Source organism: Leuciscus leuciscus (genome assembly GCF_965113295.1).
Source record: "Leuciscus leuciscus genome assembly, chromosome: 7".
NCBI lineage: Eukaryota > Metazoa > Chordata > Actinopteri > Cypriniformes > Leuciscidae > Leuciscus > Leuciscus leuciscus.
Window position 1 is genome coordinate 10,384,430 of NC_138731.1, and position 23,002 is coordinate 10,407,431.

At 38.3% G+C, this 23,002-nt stretch overlaps 1 protein-coding gene across 2 annotated transcripts; it reads left to right on the forward strand.

Annotated features, from left to right (window-relative positions):
- Window positions 1-4,161: 4,161 nt before the first annotated feature.
- On the forward strand, window positions 4,162-19,140 carry sp3a (sp3a transcription factor). Of its 2 annotated transcripts, none has more exons than XM_082176134.1 (8): window positions 4,162-4,317; window positions 4,557-4,630; window positions 4,767-4,862; window positions 6,793-7,764; window positions 11,127-11,343; window positions 12,454-12,643; window positions 12,831-13,027; window positions 15,956-19,140. In XM_082176134.1, exons 1-8 carry the CDS (start codon window positions 4,311-4,313, stop codon window positions 16,270-16,272), a joined length of 2,070 nt encoding a protein of 689 aa, XP_082032260.1. In that variant the 5' UTR covers window positions 4,162-4,310; the 3' UTR covers window positions 16,273-19,140. The 2 variants fall into 2 exon arrangements, with proteins under 2 accessions (XP_082032260.1, XP_082032261.1); XM_082176135.1 differs by having other exon boundaries at window positions 12,553-12,643.
- The last annotated feature ends 3,862 nt before the right edge of the window (window positions 19,141-23,002 follow it).

The window sequence follows — 23,002 nt, forward strand, 5'->3', positions numbered from 1 at the left end:
CCTGACACTCAGATTGACAGCGGAGTGATTGGAAATATCCCCCACTCACTGGTGCGAGCCCCTGAGTGCAGGGAAAGTGCTTTTGTAGTCTGGCTGTAATGGCCCAAGTTTGAATTGAAGGTTGAAGGAAAACGCTGCTCTCTGGTCACTCTCGGGGAGGAGCTGACACAGTGGAAACGATGCAGCGAACAGAGTCTTAGATCAGGAACGCAGCTGAGAGTGCAGAATGTCTCTGGGCTGTTATCTCAATGCAATCGTGCTAATCTTTTGCCGTTTATAAAAGCAACACCACTGCCACGAACAAACTTCTCAGACTCTTTTCTCCTTCTGGACGAATAGGACGATACAAAGTGTTTTTTTTTTTTCTATATGATCCTGGTGAGATCAATTCCACCCAGTTTTTCTCCCACTCATGCTCTCTGGTGAATAACAAAACAATCTGCCAAATTTGCCCCCAAGACAGTCTAATTTCCTAGTTAATTTCCTCATTCTGTGCTGTTGAACTCCCTTGACGCACTATGATTCAGGGAGGCATAGGTACATCAGTTGTCTAAAAATTAAAAACGGTATTATCCCCTTTTTTTGTGTGTGAGACGGTGATGCTAACTAGAACAGTAGAACACAAACATTCATGTTGTTTTAAATTGTCTATACAAAGAATTCGTACATACTTGACATTAACACCTTCCAACCCGCCAAATGTGGGTGGATTTCAGCAGCGGCGTGTAACGCAGTCACTACACTTTGGAGGGTTGAATTTTATCTATATTATATACATTTTTCAATTGTAGTCTTTTAAAAAGGCATAATAAACTAAGTGCAATGCAGTGTTGTCAAAAATACAAAATTTGTTTGCTACATATCGATACTCAAATATCTGAAACACTTTCATTTTCCACAGAATAGATACACGATACCAGATACACGATATCTCTCCGACAGCGAGTTACACACAAACCCGCCTCTCCTCACTCACTCGTTTCATTTGATCCGGATTAATATTGTTGGTGTTACAGGACTTGAATTTCGATGTTGGATTGCGTGTATTGCACATAATTTTACTAATTCCCGCAGATTTTGTGCCGCCTCAGTACTAAATTGAGTTCTTTTTTGCTACTTATTGTGCTTAAACAATCAAATACTCACAAAATAATGTCAAAATGCCGGTCTTGGCAAGTATTCACGTAAATAGTGAGTCAGTCACTTACTCAGTTATGTAGGTGAACATAAACAGTTGAGAAAGAAAACACACGTGTTACAGTATAATAGATCTGTGCGTAGGGTCTTAAAGTGACAGCAGCCAAATAATCCTGCTGCCACATTAGAGATATTAAAAATATCTATATTGCAGTTTTTCCTTTTGGTATCGATGCCAAAATTGTGGCCAATGAAAATTCTGAGTGTTTAGTAACTTTGTAAAACCACTAGACACAGTGGCAAGAGCAAAAAAGTTAATGTTAAGCCCTGCCCCCAAAAGAGTTGATCAGTCGCACAATCAGAAAAGTTCTGGTTCAAGTTTAGAGTCCAGAATAATAATGAATGGTTCCAACTGCGACAAACAGTAATGCTATCTATCCGGATGTGCTACCAACACTATACTAAGTTTAAAGGAACCGTATGTAAGAAATGTATTTCAATTAATCATAAAATGGCTCTGATATGTCACTAGACATTAAGAAATCATGTTCATTTCAAATACTTATATCACTGACAACAGTAGTCCGGCCAGGATATTGCCATTTAAAAGTTGCAGCCCTCAACTGATGTTGATGTTGTCATGTTGTGTTTTGGCCTGATGCTCCACCCTCCACCTATCTACCAATCACGAAGTCAGTAGTGTTTCGGCATCCGGGTTGCCAGCTCTGCTCTAGTTACCACAGCTGCAGCTACAAACGTGTCGGATAAAAAATGTCTAACGTTACGAAACCTAAAAGACCTCGTTATGAATCCGAAATACGTCGTGACAAAGTCCGAAAAAAAACGTACTGTGTAGGACTCGTCACTTGCCATTGGAAGCTCCTTGTAGCAGCCTACGTTCCTGCTGGATCCTGCAGCCTAACTGGCAACCTCGAGTCAGGGGGGAGGGGGAGGGGATACACCGCTCTACAGTAATTTGAAAGTGATTGCAGTACTAGTTTTGGCCACAATCTTACATACGGTTCCTTTAAGGTTAGGGTTAGTGGTTAGTATTTGTTTCAGTTTCGTGTAGGCAATCAGAGCTGTGATCGACACGGCCAGTAAAATCTGCAGAATCAGGTTTGAGGTTAACTGGGTTGTGATAAAATGATGTGCAATTTTCAACCTGATCTCACAGAAAAATTTAACTATGTTATGAGGAGGTGCTTTTTGTATAAATTTGTACAGTGTGAATTGTACAAAGACGTGTTTATTAGAAGATAAGCGTGAAGGTTCACCCTTTAACCTAACCGTCACTGGTGCGTATGCAGATCATTCGAAACTTACAAATGGGATCGTTCAAATTCATACAAATTTGCCACCAAATTGCCAAAACATAAAACAGTAACGAATTGCCATGAAATTGTGTGTTGGTCAGACTTTGAGCACACAACATTTGTACAAACACTATAACGGATAATATGACGTCACACTCTGTGGCATCTTTTTAAAAAACATAATTCAACCTTTACAGCAAAACTGCAAGTTTAAGTATGAGGTCACGCCGTAACAAATCAATCTTGTATTGGTCATATGATTTCGCAGGGCAGAGTTCAACAAACTTGACCTTTGGAACCAGAGAAACTCGCAAAAGATTATGTCTCCTGCATTTGCATGAATAGAAGTCAATGAAAAGTGTATTGTAACAACTTCCTTCGTAGCTTTAGCATGCAGCTTTAGCATAACTAACAACCACAATTATTGAATGTTTTGTCTAGTAGTTAGTTATGTAATAAATATGTAGTTACTTAGTTACTGACAAAATTATACCACATATCTAACTATTTTCATTTGTAAAAAAACAAACAAACCTGTTTAGATTTTACAATTATCATAGGCTGTTTGTATTCAGTAAAAGAAAAAATGCATGACCGAGGTCATTTCTGATGTTTGAATGGCACATTTAATATCAATCAGCTGTAAATTGTTATTAGCCTATATAATGATATAAAAAAACATTTAAGTGTGGATGATTGACATTAACATGACAGCTTTACAAAGCTTTCATCAGCTCAAGGCAAAGTTTAGTTTAACAAAACTGTGTTCAATTTCAGTGTTTGTGTTTTTCCCCTCTTTTTCCATTTTATGAAGTCCAGACTAAGTAAGCTCTTTTCAAGCTGTGTCCACAAAAATTGTGATTATTGGTAATTTTTTTTAGATGCCAAATTGTGCGCTTCTACTGTTTCTTTAGAGCACTGGCCCCTGATTGCTACTTTTCCCCTGTTGTGCTGCAGCAGATAAAAAAATTATAATAAAAAAATCTCTGTTTTACTTGTACATATTCACAATTGACATATTATGTTGAACTAGAAAACCTCCCAAAACTCTATCATGGTTAACAGATTTTATGTGCATTCCACATTATTGTATATCTATATTTCTGTGTTTGTATATAATGTTGGTGCATTCTCTTTTAGCACCAGTACTTTTTGTTATGTTTCTCCTTGGGATATGGAGTATGTGAGAGGTTATTTATTCCATCATGACACATCTTTGTGAAAATATGCTGCTCCCTTCTGCATTTAGGATGAGCTGCAGAAATCACTGATTATCATTAATCACTACTCGTGTTACTGGAGAAACACTTGACTTAGCTCAAGTGGCCCCTTACATTAAACCACAAACCTCTTAATTGCTGATTATAAGATTATGAAAAAAAAAAAAAAAAAATTATCATCAGTTCCCCAGCTTGTTTGAATAGAGACTTAGTATTCTTGCACAATATGTAAAGGAAAATTATATATAAAGAATAAAACATTCGTCATGATAAACTAAAAAGACAAACACGCGTCAAAACAATAACAAAACAAACCCTTCACCAAACTGACGGAAACTGTTCATCATCACGGACAAAACTTGACGGACAACGAAACATAGGAAGCAGCTCGTTCAAAATGACAGACATCCCGCTCATCCAATCAAAAGGCGAGTTCTCCAACCCAGCCTCCAATGAGATGAGAGACGAAGGGCGGGACTTCCTGTCGGTGACGCAGTTGGCGAAGTGGAAGCCCCGCCGTCAATCAAATTAGGAAAAAAAACAAACTGGACTAAAGCGAGCGCAGGCACCGATTAATATAACCATGCTCGGAGTGTAATTAAACGCAGACATCAGTCTTCTTTAAGGAACTCACGTAATGACCGGTACGTAGGATTTGAAGAGCGTGAGAATGCTCGCTTTGAATCTTTGTGCAGGCTATGTTTATGCTAAGCTAGGCTAATGTTAGCAGGCGGGTGAATCTGAGAGTTTAAGATCCGCGGAGGGAATAAATAGATAGCTCAAATGATCCATTAAAACAACCGCGTATGATGGCGTCTGTCCAGCAATCGCGCGATGTGTGGTTCTAACGGCTATGTTGTATTGTGTGTGTTGTGTGTTTAAGCGCCTGAAGGGCCAGTGAAAGCGGGAGTCATGGCGGACAGCAGCAGCGCGCAGGACGGCGGCGGCGCGGATCAGGTAAATCACATCAAATCCTCTCTTCTCTTATTCTCTAATGCATGTGCTTTGGTGAAGTTTTCACTTTGTTCTGTTAAAACACTGGTACTTCCTGTGTGGCCACCCCCTTTCATGTATTAAACCCGCCCATCGTCAGGACGGACAGCCCTCGCCGCTCGCCCTGCTCGCCGCCACTTGCACCGGCCTCGGAGCAGAGAACGGGGCAAACACGAATAATGGTGTTGCTGGGGTGGTAAGTCTGCAACTACTGATAAATCACCTTTATTGTACCATACCGTGGTTTGAGTGTGAGCTAGGGCTTGTTTGCTTTGAGTGCGTGTTTACTCCCCAGACTTAAATGCGTAGTTCACTAAAAAAAAAAAAAATTCTGTCATCATCTACTCACCCTTAAGTTGTTCCAAACCTGTACACATTTCTTTCCTCTGCTGAACACAATAAGATATTGTGAAGGGTAACCAAACACAGTTGTGGAGCACCCATTGACCCATACAGGTTTGGGACAACATGATGGCGAGTAAATGAACTATCATTCTGGCTATATTTGGGAAAGTCAAATAATGGATCATGTTTAATCTTCCCTGAGAGCGAAACTGTGAGGGACAGTCTCTTCAGTCAGTTGCATGGAAAAATATATATCAATATCAAAAATGTGGAAACGTTACTATTTTTTACTTTATGTTTTTGAAAGTCTCTTATGCTCATCAAGGCTGCATTTATTTGATCAAAAATACAGAAAAAACAGTAATATTGTTACAGTTTATAATAAAGGTTTTCTATTTGAATATATTTTAAAATGTAATTTATTTACGACGCAAAGCTGACTTTTCAGCATCATTACTCCAGTCTTCAGTGTCACATGATCCTTCAGAGATCATTCTAATATGATGATTTATTATCAGAGTTGGAAACAGTTGTGCTGCTTAATAATTTTTTTATAACCTGTGATCCTTTTTCAGGATTCTTTGATTAAAAAGTTTAAAAAGAACAGCATTTATTTAAAATAGAAATATTTTGTAATAATATACACTATCATTCAAAAGTTTGGGGTCATTCATTTTTATTTTCTTTGTTTTGAAAGAAATTAATACTTTTATTCAGCAAGGATGTGTTAAATTTATAAAAAGTGATAGTAAAGATTTATATTGTTAGAAAAGATTTCTATTATTCTATTTTAAATAGATTTTTTTATTCATCCTGAATCCTGAAAAAAGTATCACAGATTATAAAAATATTAAGCAGCACAACTGTTTCCAACACTGATAATAAATCATCATATTAGAATGATTTCTGAAGGATCATGTGACACTGAAAACTGGAGTAATGATGCTGAAAATTCAGGTTTGATCACAGGAATAAATTACATTTGACTATATAGTCGCATGGAAAACAGTTTCTTTTAAATTGTAATATTTCACAGTATTACTGTATATTTGATCAAACCATTGCAACCATGGTAAATAAAATTCTAGTGACAAAAAAAAAGTTCTTTAGACAATATCTCAGCCTTATTTTCACTTGTGAAAAATGAAATCTAGCGTGTACCTTGTCTAATGGCAGTTGCACAGCTGTACAGAAAACACTGGGTTTATCTTCGTCCTTCCAGAAGTAATAAGTACTGATTATTTTACAGACGAAGCAGAACTTTGACTTGCAAACATTTGATTAGTTCTTTCTCTAAAATGCAAACATATGCTGATGTCATTTTCAGGTGGCCAATGAATGGACCGGGACTAATAGATGTCTGGCGACATATATAAGCTAGAATATTACAAACACAAGCAAATGCAGATATTAGCACAAACAAATGTTGTTTTCCATTGATAAGAGACTTAATCCAGTGATGAAAAATGTCCATAATAAATCCATATTCACAAATTCAACTCCATTTGATTGATTTTGAAACTTAATGAGCCTTTTCCTTATTTCATTGAATTTTTTTCTTGCTATTTAATTAATTATTGCTGTATTAGTGGAAAATTGGATTCTTTTGAGGGTCACACATGATGCTTGTTACCTTTCAGCGTTTCAGACCAAATTATAGGATGGGTTCGTCTATGTTTTGCATCAGTCAGCATATTAACAGCAAGAGATGTTACTGTGTACATGCACTGTTGTGGCATCACTTTCTTTCTTGTGTGAAACTCTTGTGATTTCCTCCCCAGAACGCAGACCTCTCAGTGCAGTTAACAGGGTCATCTGAAAGGTGGGAGGCGGTAAAGGACGACTCGGGTGTCCTGCATCTCCCCGGCACGGGTATCGTCACGTCCAACGGACAGTATGTTCTTCCTCTCCAGAGCCTCCAGGGTCTCCAGAGCCAGCCCATCTTACTCACGTCAGGGACCGACACGTCTGCCGGCGCAGTGCCTAACATCCAATACCAGGTCATCCCTCAGGTGCAGACGGCCGACGGGCAGCTGGGTTTCGAGGGGGCTTCAATGGCGCAGGACGCCTCAGGGCAGATCCAGATCCTCCCGGACGGCACCCAGACCATCAGCGTCACGGGCACGACGGCAGCCGATGTGATCCGCAACACTCAGAACCTCATGACCCAGTCTGGCCAAGTGCACCACGTGTCTCTGGGAAGCTCTGCCTTCAACAGTCAGGGTCAGATGGTCACTAACGTGCCTCTGGGTTTGCCTGGTAACATTACCTTTGTGCCCATAAACAGCCTGGATCTGGACTCTCTCGGGCTTTCGGGGGCCCAGGCGATAGCCACCGGCGTCACGGCTGACGGACAGCTGATCATGACCAATCAGAGCGTGGAGAACTCAGACGGCTCGGAGAAAGCAGGCGAACAGCACCAGACACACAACTCGAATGCAGACATGTTTGTGCCTACCACATCTTCATCCTCGTCCTCACAGCAGCAGCAGGCCAGCACGATAGACGGCACGGGCGTGTTGACGCAGCCTGTGGCGGGAGAGCAGGGAGACGGGTCGGGATACCTCAGTCAGGGCACGGTGCATGTGTCCGGGGGGCAGCAGGTCATCCAGTTACAGCAGCTGCCCTTGCAGACCGCTGACGGCCAGGCCCAGCAGAACATGCAGAACATCCAGCTCATCAACCCAGGAACATTCCTCATCCAGGCCCAGACCGTCTCACCGTCAGGACAGATACAGTGGCAGACCTTCCAGGTATGGGGTTATAGTTTAAGTTTAATTAAAAAACAGCCACAAGACCGACCAAACGTGCTGTACAAGACATCGAAATAAACACACTTAAGACAATACACACTAAAATAATATAATATAATATACACATTTAAGAAAAATGTGTAAAAAAACAATCAATACACCAAAGAAAACAAATACAGTGGCAGACCTTCCAGGTGTGTGGTTATTAGGGATGTCAATTTTCACAAATTCCCATGATCGATCGTCGTTTAAATTAACGATCAATTAATCGTTAGCTTTAATACTGCATTATGCATTTACTGCTGTGGCTTAACAGCATGACACGGTGTAAAAATGCTGCTCAAAACGGTATGTTCCTCACCAAAGGATTGAGTTGGCAGACCTTCTGGGTATGTGGTTATAAATCTTTTTTTATTTTTTATTACAGGTTTAGGGTTCGGGATTAAGAACCTTTTTTATTTTTTATTATCTTCTGTAATGATGCAGACAGTGTACGCTAGTAAAACAATGATTCCTGCACCACTATTCATTAGTGGCCTTGCATATGTTTGACAAACAAACATAACAAACATATTGTTTGACCAGCAACCCACCACCCAGTCACAAACAGGCAGATTTTATGATTTATCATAATAACTGATTAGTCTTTATCATGCTTGAGTTACTGATTTTGAAGTTTAGAATAAAAAAAAAAAGACTTGGATCTTGAAAGACTTGAAAGTTAAATCATGACACCAAGTGCTTAGAGGGTTAGTTCACCCAAAAATTAAAATGGGTGTCGTCATTACTCACCCTCATGTCATTCCAAACCCATAAGACTGGTTATCTTCGAAACCCAAATTAAGATATTTTTTAATGAAACCTTAAAGTTTTCTGTCCCTCCATTGAAAGTCCAGGTAATCAAAACTTAAATCCAAATAGGTTATGAAGGTGTCATAAAACAAATCCATATGAATTGAGTGTTTTAATCATCTTCTGAAGAGATATGATCACTTTATATGGTGAACTGATTCAATTTAGGCTTTCAATCACATATAAAGAATAGAGCACATCACATGGTAAACACGGAAGGTTGTGTGCGCAACACGTGCTAAAACAAACCTGCAAAAAAAAAAAAAGAGGTTTGTTCTTGCATTTAGCACAAGCTTCCATGTTTACCATATTATGTGTGTGTGTTGATAATTTTTTTTTAGATGTAACAAAAAGCCTAAATTAAATCTGTTCATCATGGAAACTAAGCGATCGTTTCTCTTCACAACACGACTTTGAATAAACCGCTCGATTCGTATTACAACGCCTTTTAACTTTTGAAGGGACAGGTACCTTTCATTAAAACTATCTTAATTTACTAAGAACATGGTTCCCATAATCAATCATTGTCTAAATTAACGATCCAATAACTAGGGATGAGTCGATTTTCGAAAATTAGATTAGTTGATTTTATCATAGAATCGAATAGGTTGTGCGATTTATTGTCTTTAAAAAAATCCCCATGTTTTCGGTTCTGATGTGGTGGTGACATGTTCATGTAACCAGAGGCTGGCGATGCCAATAACGCATCTAAAAGATGTCAATCAACTCTCAGATAACAGAAGATTGTAGGCCTACACGTTGTCTCACACCAGAGCATGTGAGCGGAGTGGTAATATTTCCTCCAGAGCGGAGAGCGCCTTTCTGAACATTACGCTTCGCTCGCTCAGTCCTCTCAGCGCCACTCGCTCAACCCAGAATGTCCTTTGTGAGATGCTGGTTCGAACATATGTGAAATAAGTGGGGCTGCTTGTGCACGACTGAAGTTTTTTTTTTTTTTTTGTCAACTAGTAGTTGTTCATTTAAGCCAGTAGTCTAATCGCATATTTATATTAATTTAAGTACTTAAATATATATGGGAGATAATATAAACCATAATCAGCGTTTTCGTAATATATTGCCTATTCTGCACTCAAGCGCACGCATAAAGCTTGCCACAAAGAACTGGCAAAAATAATGCTTATGCATGAGACATTTTAATTGTTTATTAATAAACTAGTGTTTTCTGTGTCAGTGTCGGCTGCAAAGATGAGGTTGACGATGCTCACTCACCGTCTTTGCATTAGAAACGCACACTTCATAGCCTACATAAGCAGAGAGTAGCCCATTTCCTTTTGTTTTGAATTGTTTTGTTTAAAAGTAGACATTTCAAGCTTTCTCTGAGGCAAGTATAGCCTATACGCTGAGTTTCGGTTCATTTATGAGACGAGTTCCAGTTCACATGCAGTGCTAGTGATCTAGTCGGCGCCTCCGTGTCCTGATTATATTGTCCTGTTATATTTGCTTCTTATTTATAAAATCCAGGCAATTGTTTGATGAAACATTGATTAAAATTAAGATACAATTTATACAAAACGAAATTCACTTTAAAGAAAGGTTTTCTACAAAACAAAACTTAATGAAGTGGTCAAAATCATGTTTGACCCACTCCATATGTCTCCCGATATATTGGGCATCGTTATCTTTTTTTGAATAATAATCGAATAATACCCAGTGATCTTCGAATATTATTTTAGCTTGAAATGCCCATCCCTACAATTAACCTCTTACATCCAAAATGGGGTGCTAATAAGTTATTACTTTACTTAACCACTTGCTTAACATACACATAGGTGTTATTTTAAAGCGTATAAGATTGACTTTATAGTGAATTTAGGGAATATGACCATCACCTAACAAGTGCTTTTAAATTAGATGTGCGATCTTTTCATAGCATGAATGTGATCAGTAAAATCATCGTACATAACAGATGGACAATATCATCATATATCGTTGAAAAGGTCTCAACTAGCAGAATAAAAGCACATTTAGAGACCAAACTATTCCAAAATTTGTATAAAAAAAAAAAAAGTAGCTGACGGACATATAAACTGTATACGCATGATGCTTTTGCACCACGTTTTGGTTTGTAACCTCGTGAAACTTTAGTAATCCATAGTAGATCGCATATCTTTATTTAGAGCAGGTTGTCTCGAATGAGCCAAACACAACATAAGACAATGCGTTGTAGATGACAGAGTGACATTGACATGCTACTTGGCTAAAGCGTTGCAATCATGACCAACGTCATTTGAAAGTTCAACCACTGGAAACTGGATCTTGGGTTCAGTGTGTAGGGACGATGTGTAGAGGCCAATCGCACACGGTTTTACAACTGGCGCGTGCTTGGATTGGTCATTTATTATTAGTAATTATTATCGACAATTAATCTATTGTCAATTAATCGTTAGCATCCCTAGTTTGGAACAACTTGAGGGAGAGTAAATAATGACAGACTTTTAATTTTCGTGTGTTACCTTTACCCATTCTGCTGTCCCAATCTGTCCCCGCAGGTCCAAGGAGTTCAGAACCTCCAGAACCTCCAGCTCCAGACGGCTCCCGCTCAGCAGATTACTCTCGCCCCGGTGCAGACGCTGTCTCTGGGCCAGGCCGGCACACAGGTCAGCCTGAGCTCGGGACAGATGCCTAACCTGCAGTCGGTGACGGTCAACACCATGGGCCAGGCAGGCATTCAGTTCCAGCAGTCCGAGGACACCGACAGCACTGGAGGTACAGCAGCGGGCGCTTCTTTCCCTCGGGACATGTGTTCCCAATCCTGGTCCTGGAGTACCCTAACACTGCTCAGTTTTGATGTCTCTCTTTTCTGGCACTCTCGTTTGAGATCTTTGAGTCTTTACTAATGAGCTGATGCGTTGAATCAAATGTGTTTGATTAGGGAGATATGACCAGGACCAGGGTTGAGAACCACTGATTTATGGGGGGAAAAAACATGGTGGATAGATGCAGGGCCCTATGAAAATCTTTTCTAAATTATGTTTCCCCCAATTTAATTAGTCTAGATTCTGTTTTAATGGTTTAATTAGTCTATTTGATTATTAAGATTTGTCTAATTAAGAACTTAATTTAATGCATTCCAATTTGAACAATAATTGTGTCCTATGAATCAGTTTCCTTCAGCAATTCTGTTTTAAATGATCGATTAATTGCATAAAACTTCAACAACTTCAAACATCTTCTAAAATGTAATTAAATAAAATGTGAACAATTCCTTTCATATTATGGAAAACAAAGTTCTACACAACAGAGGCTTACTGATTTGATATTTTGTGGTATTCCTTAAACGTTTTAAGCTCTTATTATTGTTATGTAAGTACATTTTAGTGTACAATAGTAATATATTTCTGTCATGATTTTTTTAAGTTAAATCATAGTGAGTTTCTGTGTGTTTCTGACAATAGTTGTATCAAATGAAATGGTAAAATGCTCATAAAATTCATATAGCGTGTCCTCGTATAGAGACGCCACACGTGCTTCAGTATTTGTGTATTAGACCAAACTGCGGTGCTCATTCACACAAGCAGACTTCATATTTAAATTGCTGTCTTTTTGTTGTTATATATTCACACTTGTCCATAATGCAGTTTTATAACCCCACTTTTAATTTATTCTTCAAATGTTTGCCAAATTCCGTGACATTCCACGTCATCCTGTGAATTCCATTGGAATCTGTGCTTTTGTGGAAATCTTCAAGCCCTGTAGAGTAAACAAGATAATGCAGGCAAGATCAAATCATTTAGAGTGCCATTACAGAGGGAAGATGTGTGTAGCCGTAACTCTGCTGTGCTGTTAGTGTAACCCTGATCATACTATACTCTATAGATATTCAGATTAAGGAGGAGCCTGATTCGGAGGAGTGGCCTCTGGACAGTAGCTCTACGCTGAATGCCAATGACCTCTCTCACCTTCGTGTTCGTTTAGTGGAGGAGGAGATGGAGGGATTGAACCAGGAGGGCAAACGTCTGCGCAGGGTCGCATGCACCTGCCCCAACTGCAAAGAGGGAGGTGGGAGGTGAGATCACACTGCTGAAAGCACTGCTGTTTCCTTTTAGCAGCTCATTTTGTTTTGAGACGCAGTGAAATTTATATTCATGTGTAATACAGACACCCTATGGTGTGTGTTTGACTACATGTCTTCATTGCTGGATGTGTGTGATATATTTCCATTCTGACTGTACATTTGTAATTATATGTTGTAGGGGATCTAACATGGGCAAGAAGAAACAGCATGTGTGCCATATAGCTGGCTGCGGGAAGGTATACGGGAAGACGTCTCACTTGCGAGCTCACCTGCGCTGGCACTCGGGAGAAAGACCCTTTGTCTGCACCTGGATGTTTTGTGGGAAGAGGTTCACACGCAGTGATGAATTGCAGCGACACAGGAGAACGCACACTGGTACTTTTCCTCTCTCACACACACACACACACACACACACACACACACACACACACACACACACACGTCTGTGACTACCTCAGTTCCCAAACCTTGTGAGCCTCCTTGTATAGACTCTCATTAGTGACTGATTTGGAGTTTGATGTTAGCATAACAGTACAACCGTCCAGCTAAAACATTTGTGGCAACACATATACTAGGCTATACATATAAAACACAATAATGTGTTATAATGCTTTTCAGTATTCTCATTTCTCCCCAACTTTCTTCAAACATCACCTAAAAAATAAAAAAATAAAAAAATCCAAATAATTCAAAGTTATTGCTGAATAATGTTTTTAAATAATTTATCTTCCGGGATCCCACTTCAAATCAAGCCTCTTTAACTACTATATAGTAACATTTAAATTAATAATTTGATACAAATGGCAGTGGTCGTTTTCACTCTTCATCAATAGATTATATTTACACTGTAAAAATAGCAGTATTTTCTTTGTAATAAGTGTAAATAGTAGTTAGATGCTATTTATACTTATAAATAGTGGCAGATACTATTTGCACCTCAGTTTTTTTTGTACATTAAAACGGTATGCAATAATTACATAGTGTAAATGATTCGATTTATTAAAAAATATTAAATGGATACTGCCACAACACATTTTAGGGACAAATAAGGCAAATTAATAAATAAATTAAATGTCTACACCTAACCCTAACCAATAAACACTTCATTGTTAAACTCACGTTAGACACTTTATTTTCAATTTTCGAAATATTTTCTTCATTTTTATTGAAAATAAATGCCTTTCCGATCTGATGTAACGGGAAAAGGAGGTGGAGATAGAGCGAGTTCGGCAAAAGGCACAGGTCCTAAACACTGGTGAACTATATTTTGTTAGAGTAGCATGGTTTGCATGTTCATTGAACTCCTCTGCTGTTTTTGTTCTGAAAAATGCGACCCATATTTTTACACCGCTTACAAGCGGTGACATAACGGTCAAACGGTGGAGTGATAATAAGCTAATGTGCTTTCAGAAAATGTAGAATGATAAGGTATCTTGAATATTTTGGCAAAGGTCCCTGAAGGGGCTCCGTACCTTAATCATATTTCGTTTAATTGCGAAATGTATATATGATATTCTCTATATTTTAATGTTTTAATCAAGAAATTGTTCATAAAAAAGAAAACTAAAACCAGTGTGAAATAATAAATGTTAAAAGAAGGAATAAGAAAGATGCAATCTGCGACTCTCGTTCAAATTCTCTCTCTCTCTCTCTCTCTCTCTCTCTCTCTCTCTCTCTCTCTCTCTCTCTCTCTCTCTCTCTCACACACTCACTTTACCACCCCACATTGAATTTTAAATTATTTTATTTTATTTTAGTTGTCCGTATATGCCTTAACATTATTGCCGTAATGATACACACAGGTACAGTGGGTCTTTGATACTGTCCAGATAGTAACAAACCCACCTCTATTGTGCTTGATATAAAATAAAAGATGCTTTAAAAAGTCCATGAAAGTCCTTGAATCTGGTGTTCATGAAAGAGTGGGAACCCTGGTAACTATATCTATAATTATTACACTGTTGGCCTTCCCTTGCACATATCCACCTCAATAGCAGCACAAATGTTTTACAATACAATATGAACGCAATAAGTACACTGTACCTAACAGTTTATAGTAGTTTAAGACACATAATATAAAATATGACCTAATACTTTTATTTGCATTAAATTGGTAAAAAGTGACACACAGACTCTCACAAAAATTCTACTTCAATTTATCATATTAGAATGATTTCTAAAGGATCATGTGACACTGAAGACTGGAGTAATGATGCTGAAAATTCAGCTTTGATCACTGGAATAAATTATATTTTGATTAATGTTTCACTATTTCTTTCTTTCTTTCTTTCTTTTTTCTTTTTCTTTTTTACTATGTTTTTGAACAAATACATGCAGCCTTGCTGAGCATAAGAGACTTGTTCAAAAACATTTGAAAAATCTTACCGGACCCAAATGTTTGAACGGTAGTGTAGCTATAAAACAGCATGTTTTACTGTACACTAAAAAAGCTGGGTTGTTTCAACCCAATTTTGGGTCAAATATGGTCAAACCCAGCCGTTGGGTTACATTTTTTAATTACATTTTTAACCCAACCTTTGGGTTTCTCTAGCCTGGAAATCCAGACCTAAATCTAAAAGATTAATGGTCTGGCGTCGACTAATGAAAATCGGCCAGCTCGAGGGGCGGCACCAAGCGTGCATTTGAAAATCTCGCTTCACGCAATTGGATAACACTACGACCAATCACAACAATAAACCCCAGCTACCAGCGGAGCTAACCTTATTAGACATTCTCTGATTAGACTCTTGCCGTATTCAGTCGGCGAAACAGCAAAAACGTCCGTCTTGCAAAGGAACGATTCGAGAGCCGTCTTCCGTTCCTGTTTTAGATAAAAAGCCAAGTCTAACTCGTTCATTGTAGCGGCCAAAGCCATTTCAAACAACTGGTGTTCATCCATAGTCATTTGCAATGTTTACTAATGACTTCGACGTCACAGCGCTGTCATCATCATAACCCGATGTGATTGGTGCAGCTCAGATCGAGGGGCATATTTAATGAGCATTATTATTCGACACTAGAGTAACTAGCTGAGCAAATTCAACTTGTGCTCTCGCGAGAACTCTGGATTACCAGGGTAGGGTTGAAACAACATTCTGTGTCTTCACAGTGCATTTTAGGATTGGTTCCTTTGCAATGTCTAAGTGCCTTAGAATTGGACTCAACATGTTTTTTTGTTTTTTATAGATAAATGAGCTTTTTAAGCAGGCTTCATGCAGGGAGCTCACTATGCTTTGTAACCGCTTTTATCTCTTTTCTTTTTTTCCTCATTTTTTATGTCATTCATTCTTCCGCCATCATCAGGAGAGAAGAAGTTTGTGTGTACAGAGTGTTCGAAGAGATTCATGCGCAGCGATCACCTGGCCAAGCACATAAAGACGCACCAGAACAAGAAGGGAGGCGGAGCCGTGGTGTCCAGTGTGGGCGGAGCCATGTCCTCAGACAGCATCATCACGGCGGGCGGCACCACACTCATCCTCACCAACATCCAGCCCGGCTCCATGCAGGGCCTCGCCACCGTCAACGCCACCGTCAACACCTCCAGCTCGCAGGACCAGCTGAGCACGGCCGAGATCCCTCTGCAGTTAGTGTCTGTGTCCACCGGTGACGGGGTCGAGTGATCATGTGACGAGTCCTACAGGAGAGGTCCCGCCTCTTCCTGTACGACATCACATCCTCTTCTCCCGCAAACCTCAGACTCCATTTTGACTACATCGATCGATTCCACGCTCGCGCATATACCTTGCTTTTATACCTTTACATATTTACCCTCCTTTACGTAAATATGTACATTTACGTGAATGCATATATACACACACACACACACACACATACACACATATATATAAATATATATATATTTTACAAATATAGAATTATTGGGGGATTTGTTCATCTTTTTATGGGGGAAACATTATTTCTTGTTTTCACATACAACACTGAAATGCCTTATATTGTATTATAAGCTGTCGTGTACAAAGGCCGAGTCGCTCATGGGTGTCAAGCATCTGTTTCAGTGTGTACTTGTTGGAATGGGTTTAATCGTGTTGTATAAAGAAAGCAGCGCTGGTTGACAAACGGGTGGCTGATGATGATGTTGAAGGACCGGTTTAGCCAAAGAGTGAAAAATCTCTCATTATTTCTTCCCCCCATGTTTGGTTTTTGAAGAATTACGCGCAACAACAGGGACATAAACAGCCAGTTTATGACTCCAGCACTTTATTTAAAGTAATCTGAAATCATAATGTGTGAGAAATGGACCAGAAGTGAAGTTGTTATTGTGTGAACATCCCATCTGGCCGCAGCTTGTTCACCATTTGCCCTGTAACGTTTAGTGACTATGTGAGAACCTGATGCCAGTAATGTTGAGACTCCATTTGATTTTTTTGATTTTTTTTTTTACGTAGTCGTGAGCTTTGGGTGGATGGGAAGTTACAAATCTGTTCCTCACAACAACAACAAAAAGTTCCAGAAGATTGGGAATGCAGCGTCGTAGGCTTGAACTGCTTTTCGGGAAGTGGGGGAGTAAGTAATGGCAGAATTTCCCTTTGTGGCTTCGCTCTTTCTTTCATTGTAATTCTAGGTTGTAAGTGATATTCGTGGTGTAAGTTCTCCATACAAGGAGAACGATGTAAAACAAAAGACCTTGCCTGCCAGTTGCTGTCGGGAGTCATGAAGGTGTCCAATAGTGTCTTTAAAATGTCTTCTTATGATTTATTTTATGTGGTTTTATTTTATTTTTTGTAGGTAAACCAGGCCCAACGAATGGGGCAAATATGAAACAATCATGTAATTAAAAGCATTTTATGTACCATAATTCTCAAACCTCTTCGAGTTGATCAGATCTTTCAATATGAATTTGTTGCGAATGAAGTCTTTTTGAGCAAAAAGATATTTATATACATTGTAATCTGGATTTGTGGTGTCCACAACTGCTTTTCTAAAGGAAAAACTCCCTTCGGCTTTACTTTTTTAAAAGACTGGACTGTAATCAGCATCAAGAATCGTTTGTATGAACTGAATCGGTTTGTAGTTTGCCAAACTGAATTCGCACTCTTTGATAAAATCGAGAGAAAAACTGTTCATTTTTTATTATTATTTTTTTTGTCTGGTGGTTTTGCAGCGTTAAATGTGTTCAACTGTGTGTTTCAGGACCAAAAGAGCCGCTCCGAGTCGCTCTAGCAATGCTGTGTCGAAAGGACAGCCTATAGGGACGTGCTAACCAATGTGAAACAACCTAAAGCTTTGTGGGACAATATCCGTCACATCACTACCTAACTGTGATGATGATTAAGGCGGCGATGTGTTCACGTAGGTTTTGAACTCCCTCTGTAGCCGAAAGTCTTTCAGATCGTCCTCATAAGAGTTTGCTAATGATCATTTTGTAAGGATTTAGTTTAACACACTGCAGGTCATCAGTCACGACACACTCATTTGCTCAGTCCATGTACAAGTATGGCTTTGTTTCCTTTCCACGTGGTACTGTACAGTTATTCTCGGCTTATGTTTTTATTCCTTCAACTAATCATGATTGTCTCTTTATCTACCGACTCTTTTGAGTATCATTGCCAATTTTTTGTGTTGGGGGGGATCTTAAACCTCCCGTAGCCAAGTTTGTAACGATCAGAAATGTCCCACACGAGTTTGATTGAACAGATCATGAAACACTATTTGGTTTTCTGAGTTGATGAGGGTTGTTCTTCTGTCACAGTGATCCAGAATTGCTTTTTTCTTTTCTTTTTTTTTCCGTTTAGTTTGTGAAGTCTAAATTTGATTTTGTTCATTATAAATAGCATCTTAACGTGTCACTTTTATTATTATTTTTTATTTGGTCATTTTTTCAAGAAATCTTCGGACTATTGTACAATGCCCACTTTTGAGGGCAGCTGTTTATTTCACACTAAAATGACTAAACATAATCCTGTGCTTGTCAGTTGTCTTATTCTCGCAGAACACTGATGCGCACACTTACATACAGTACAAAACTTTAAATGGTTAGTTGACAAATAAAATCCAACACATTATTATTATTATTACTATTATTTTCTTTTTAAATTACATACCGTTCAAAAGTTTGGGGGCAGTAAAATTGATTTTATTTTTTATTAATTTTATTCAGCAGGGACACATTACATTGATCAAAAGGGACAGTAAAGACATTACTATGATACATTTATAGTTCAAATAAATGCTGTTCTTCTATTAATCAAAGAATCCTGAAAACGTATCATAGTTTCCACAAAAAACTAAGCAGCACAATGTAGTTTTCAACATAAGAAATGATAAGAAGGGCATTTTTGAGCATCATAGAATGATTTCTGAAGGATCATGTGACACTGAAGACTGGAGTAATGATGCTGAAAATTCAGCTTTGGCAATAATTAAAGTGGACAATTATGTTAATTTGTAACATTTCGCAATATTACTGTTTACTGTATTTTTGATCAAATAAATGCAACCTTGGTGAGCATAAAAAAACTTCAAAAACACTTGAGCTGTAGTGTCTTTAGTCACCATTTACTTTACATTTTCCCTCTTTTGCCTTTAAAAAAAAAAAGTTCTGTATATTGATATAGTATATGATTGAAATATTCTCCCCCATTATGTTAAAAACCGCTTTGTGTGTGTGTGTGTGTAACCTTTGTGTGTGTGAAGTCCAGTAGATGTCACTGCAGCAACAGTGCAGCTGAATCTCGACCCCTCTGTCCTCTGATATATTCCTCATCTCAAATGCGTTTAGAAGCGCCTCTGATAAAATATGTATAAAAACGCAGGCATGAACGGCATCCACCCACAGCTTTACCCCCTTAAATTGCATGTGAAATATGTTATTTTATTTCTAAACTTGCTCAAGTGTAAACAAAATTCCCCTTCATGCGTTTTTCATTTTCACTTCAGAAATACACTTCCAGCAATTTCCTCTTAGAGGGGCTTATATATTAAAACCACATCATTTTTCATGATCAAACTCTGTTTTATATTGTTTTTATGTGAGTACTAATCCAGCGGTGTGGAAATTGATTTGTTTTTGTTGTTTTTTTACATCAAGGTGTTAGGTTCAAAATTACAGTCATGTATAAGGAAAAAATTATATTTTAGATGCTTGTGACCAAGAAATATAGGCCTATAAATATATTCACATTTTTTGCAGTTCACTTGAAAGGATATTTCAACTAGAAATAATAATTCTGTCATCGTTTACTCACCCTCATGTCATTCCAAACCTGTATGCAGTTTTTTTTCTCCTGAAGAACTTAAAATATATTTTGAAGAAATTTGGTAACCAGTTTTGGTTCCAATTCACGTCCAAAAATACAATGTAAGTCAGTGTAACCTTTGTGTGTGAAGGCTGCTCTTCTTTCACTAAAACAAATTCCTTGTGTGTGCAAAGACTTGGCAATAAACTCTTTCTGATTCTGGCTACCAACATTCTTCAAAATAACATTTCACAATAGCATGTCATGTTCCCCCAAAGAAAGTAATATGGGTTTGAGTAAATGGTGACAGCATTTTTATTTTTGGTGAACTATCCCTTTAAATAGCCTTGTGGTGTGTGAGAATACATTTTTAAAACACAAATACTCCACCTATCCTTTCATTTAAATGTACAATATATGTAACTTTTGGCCCTCCAGCGATTAAAAAAACAAAACTGTATGCATTTTGCGGAAGAACATTGTTTTGGTTGTGCTTCGGCTCTGCGTGACTGCGGATGAATATGAGCCTTCACGACAGTTATGATGAATTCTGTTTTAGAGAGCTAATATAGACCTTATGCGCCAGAGAAACAAGGGCGCCGCCATCTTTAGAATATTGTCTTTTAACTTCCGTTGTTGCGGTCGCTCTGTATATTACTATGGCATTGCTGCCCAGGAGTAATTCGCTTTTGAAGTGGATTTACTTAATGTAAAGTTATCATGAGGATTGTAATGTTTAAAACAGATGACATAACAAATGTCAGTCGACCGGGAAGATTTTAAAACGAGCCGTTCATTAATAAACACGCAAAATCGTTGTGAAAATACAGACCGGAAGTCAAAAGACAACGAGCGCAGCGCTGAAAAAGGGAGGGGCTACATAAGGTCGGCAGTTTATCTGTTCAATAAAACACCTGACCTGACTCACCTGTCTATGGACTCACCTGTTGGGAAATAAAAAGCCATCATATCAACGTTGCTTTTACAACATTTCAAACCCCGGTTCTCTGCATCTCAGAAGAGCCAAACCAAAGTTGATTCTGGTTTTATTATTTTCTCTGTCTCGTTCTCTGAAACGGATGATTCCGCGGAGGTTTGAGAGATTTAACTGCTCAATGTCAACTTGTGACAACTAAACCTCTGCCACTCCCACACCATACATGCGTCAAAGTAGCCGGAGAAACTTTTCTTTATTTACGGATATGACGTGAAACGCACGGGTGAGTGACGTATTAACGCAATTTCCTCACGAAAACCATCCCATCCGGTCTAAAATAGTGAATCGGGGTAAAACGTTTTGGTAGAAGGGTTGATGATGTATTGGTTACATAGCCTACTAGTAACTTGCAATATGTAATATACAATAATGAAAACTCCACTTACAATAATTATAAAAGAAAACATAATAATTGATACCATAAGATGATTTATGCCCATGGCTTGACTATCCACTGAAGTTTTGGCATCTTAAAGTGCAGCTGAACACAGCATGACTGGAATTCCTCTATTTTTATCTCATCATTTATCATGGTTGCAGCTGGAAGCCTCATATCAATAACTCAAGGACTGAATTGTCAACTATTCTAAGGAAGGTTTTTCCCATTCATGTGCCTCAAATGAGTAATGGTTTTTAAACTGGTAATGTACTGCAGTTATATATTTAGTGTATTTATTTAATTACTTTTACTTGATTGCCTTATGTTGCACTTTATTTTAAGGTGGTTACATTGTACTTACTCAAATTAGTACTGAGTAATTTAGATGTAGAGTTACAGTTGGGGTTTAGGGTTGTAATATTGCATAATTTACTGTAGTTAGCCTACATATAGTAACGTGTAACTATATGTCACCTTAAAATAAAGTGTTATTGTACCTTATATTTGCCTTTATGTATTTATCTTGATTACCTTTTGTTTTGTATTAATTTATATTTTGATTTTTTTTCCTTTTATTTTGTATTTTATTTTATTTTACCCTTTTAGTGGCTTAGGATAAATGTCCTCATTATTAGGCTATACTTCTGTGGACCGGATTTAATTTTTTCTTTCTTTCTTTCTTGATTGTGGTTGAACTTTTTGTGTTGTGTTTTCTGTTAAAGTTGCAATATGTTTATACACACACACACACACACACACACACACACACACACACACACACACACACACACACACACACACACACATATATATATATATATATATATATATATATATATATATATATATATATGGGTTGCAGGTACACATAATCAAAAGTGTGTCCACTGAAATCTTTTATGAGTTAAATCAAAGTGAAAAAAAGCACATGCTCCTGAATTTGACGTGATTTGCAGCAGAGATTCAGAGAAAACAGTCTATTAACGTTCATATGGAGCCGTCCGTTGCTTGCCACCTTTCATTTGCATAATTTAATGAATTCAATTCATTGTAATGCAATACAGAGAGCACGGTGAACATGAAATGACAGTTTGAGTTAATGAAATGTGTTAACGGTATCATCATTTACTTGTATGTTAATTAGTCCAATTAATTTCCAGTGCACGGTAATCTGAATATTGTAATAGCGGCGTGCGTGTCTGAAGTCAGGTGGGGAGCGGGGCATATTGAAACAGGGCCTATGAATCATAACCTTCTCACCTTTCCAAGCCATTTCCACAGATTACCCAGAATCCTCACACATTTCCAGTCGGACTGGACCCTCTTTATACCGACAGATAAAAGCACCAGCCGTCCAGCTGATAGGTGAGTTTTGTTTGGATGACTTCTTTCTGCTTTTTGACCTTGTGTGATGTCCGGTTCCTCTGATAGAAGGAGAGGAGAGTGGAAAGTGATATATTCGAGCGAGGAGATCGATGGGACCCCCGGCCACGCTTCAGCTCTGATAAGTGAAATCGCTCTAGTGTGGATGGGCCACTTTCTGCTGGACCGCACAGATAAAAGCTCCCGTGTTTCCCAGCGGGATGTGGATGGGGAGGGAGACTCGAAAGAGCATGAGGAGATGATGCAGCTCTCCAGCTCTCATTGTTTTTTCTGGAGGCCTAGTTGTTGTATAGGGCCTATTGTTATTGTCATATGCAAATTTCAAGATTTGAATTGCTCTAAAGCAGGGTTTCCCAAACATAAAAACATTAACCACATTTAGAAATACATTTTGA

Coding starts and splice junctions, on each gene's coding strand:
- sp3a (XM_082176134.1), top strand. Junction 4,631..4,766: donor ACGGCGGCGGCGCGGATCAG/GTAAATCACATC, acceptor GCCCATCGTCAG/GACGGACAGCCCTCGCCGCT. Junction 4,863..6,792: donor ATAATGGTGTTGCTGGGGTG/GTAAGTCTGCAA, acceptor TTTCCTCCCCAG/AACGCAGACCTCTCAGTGCA.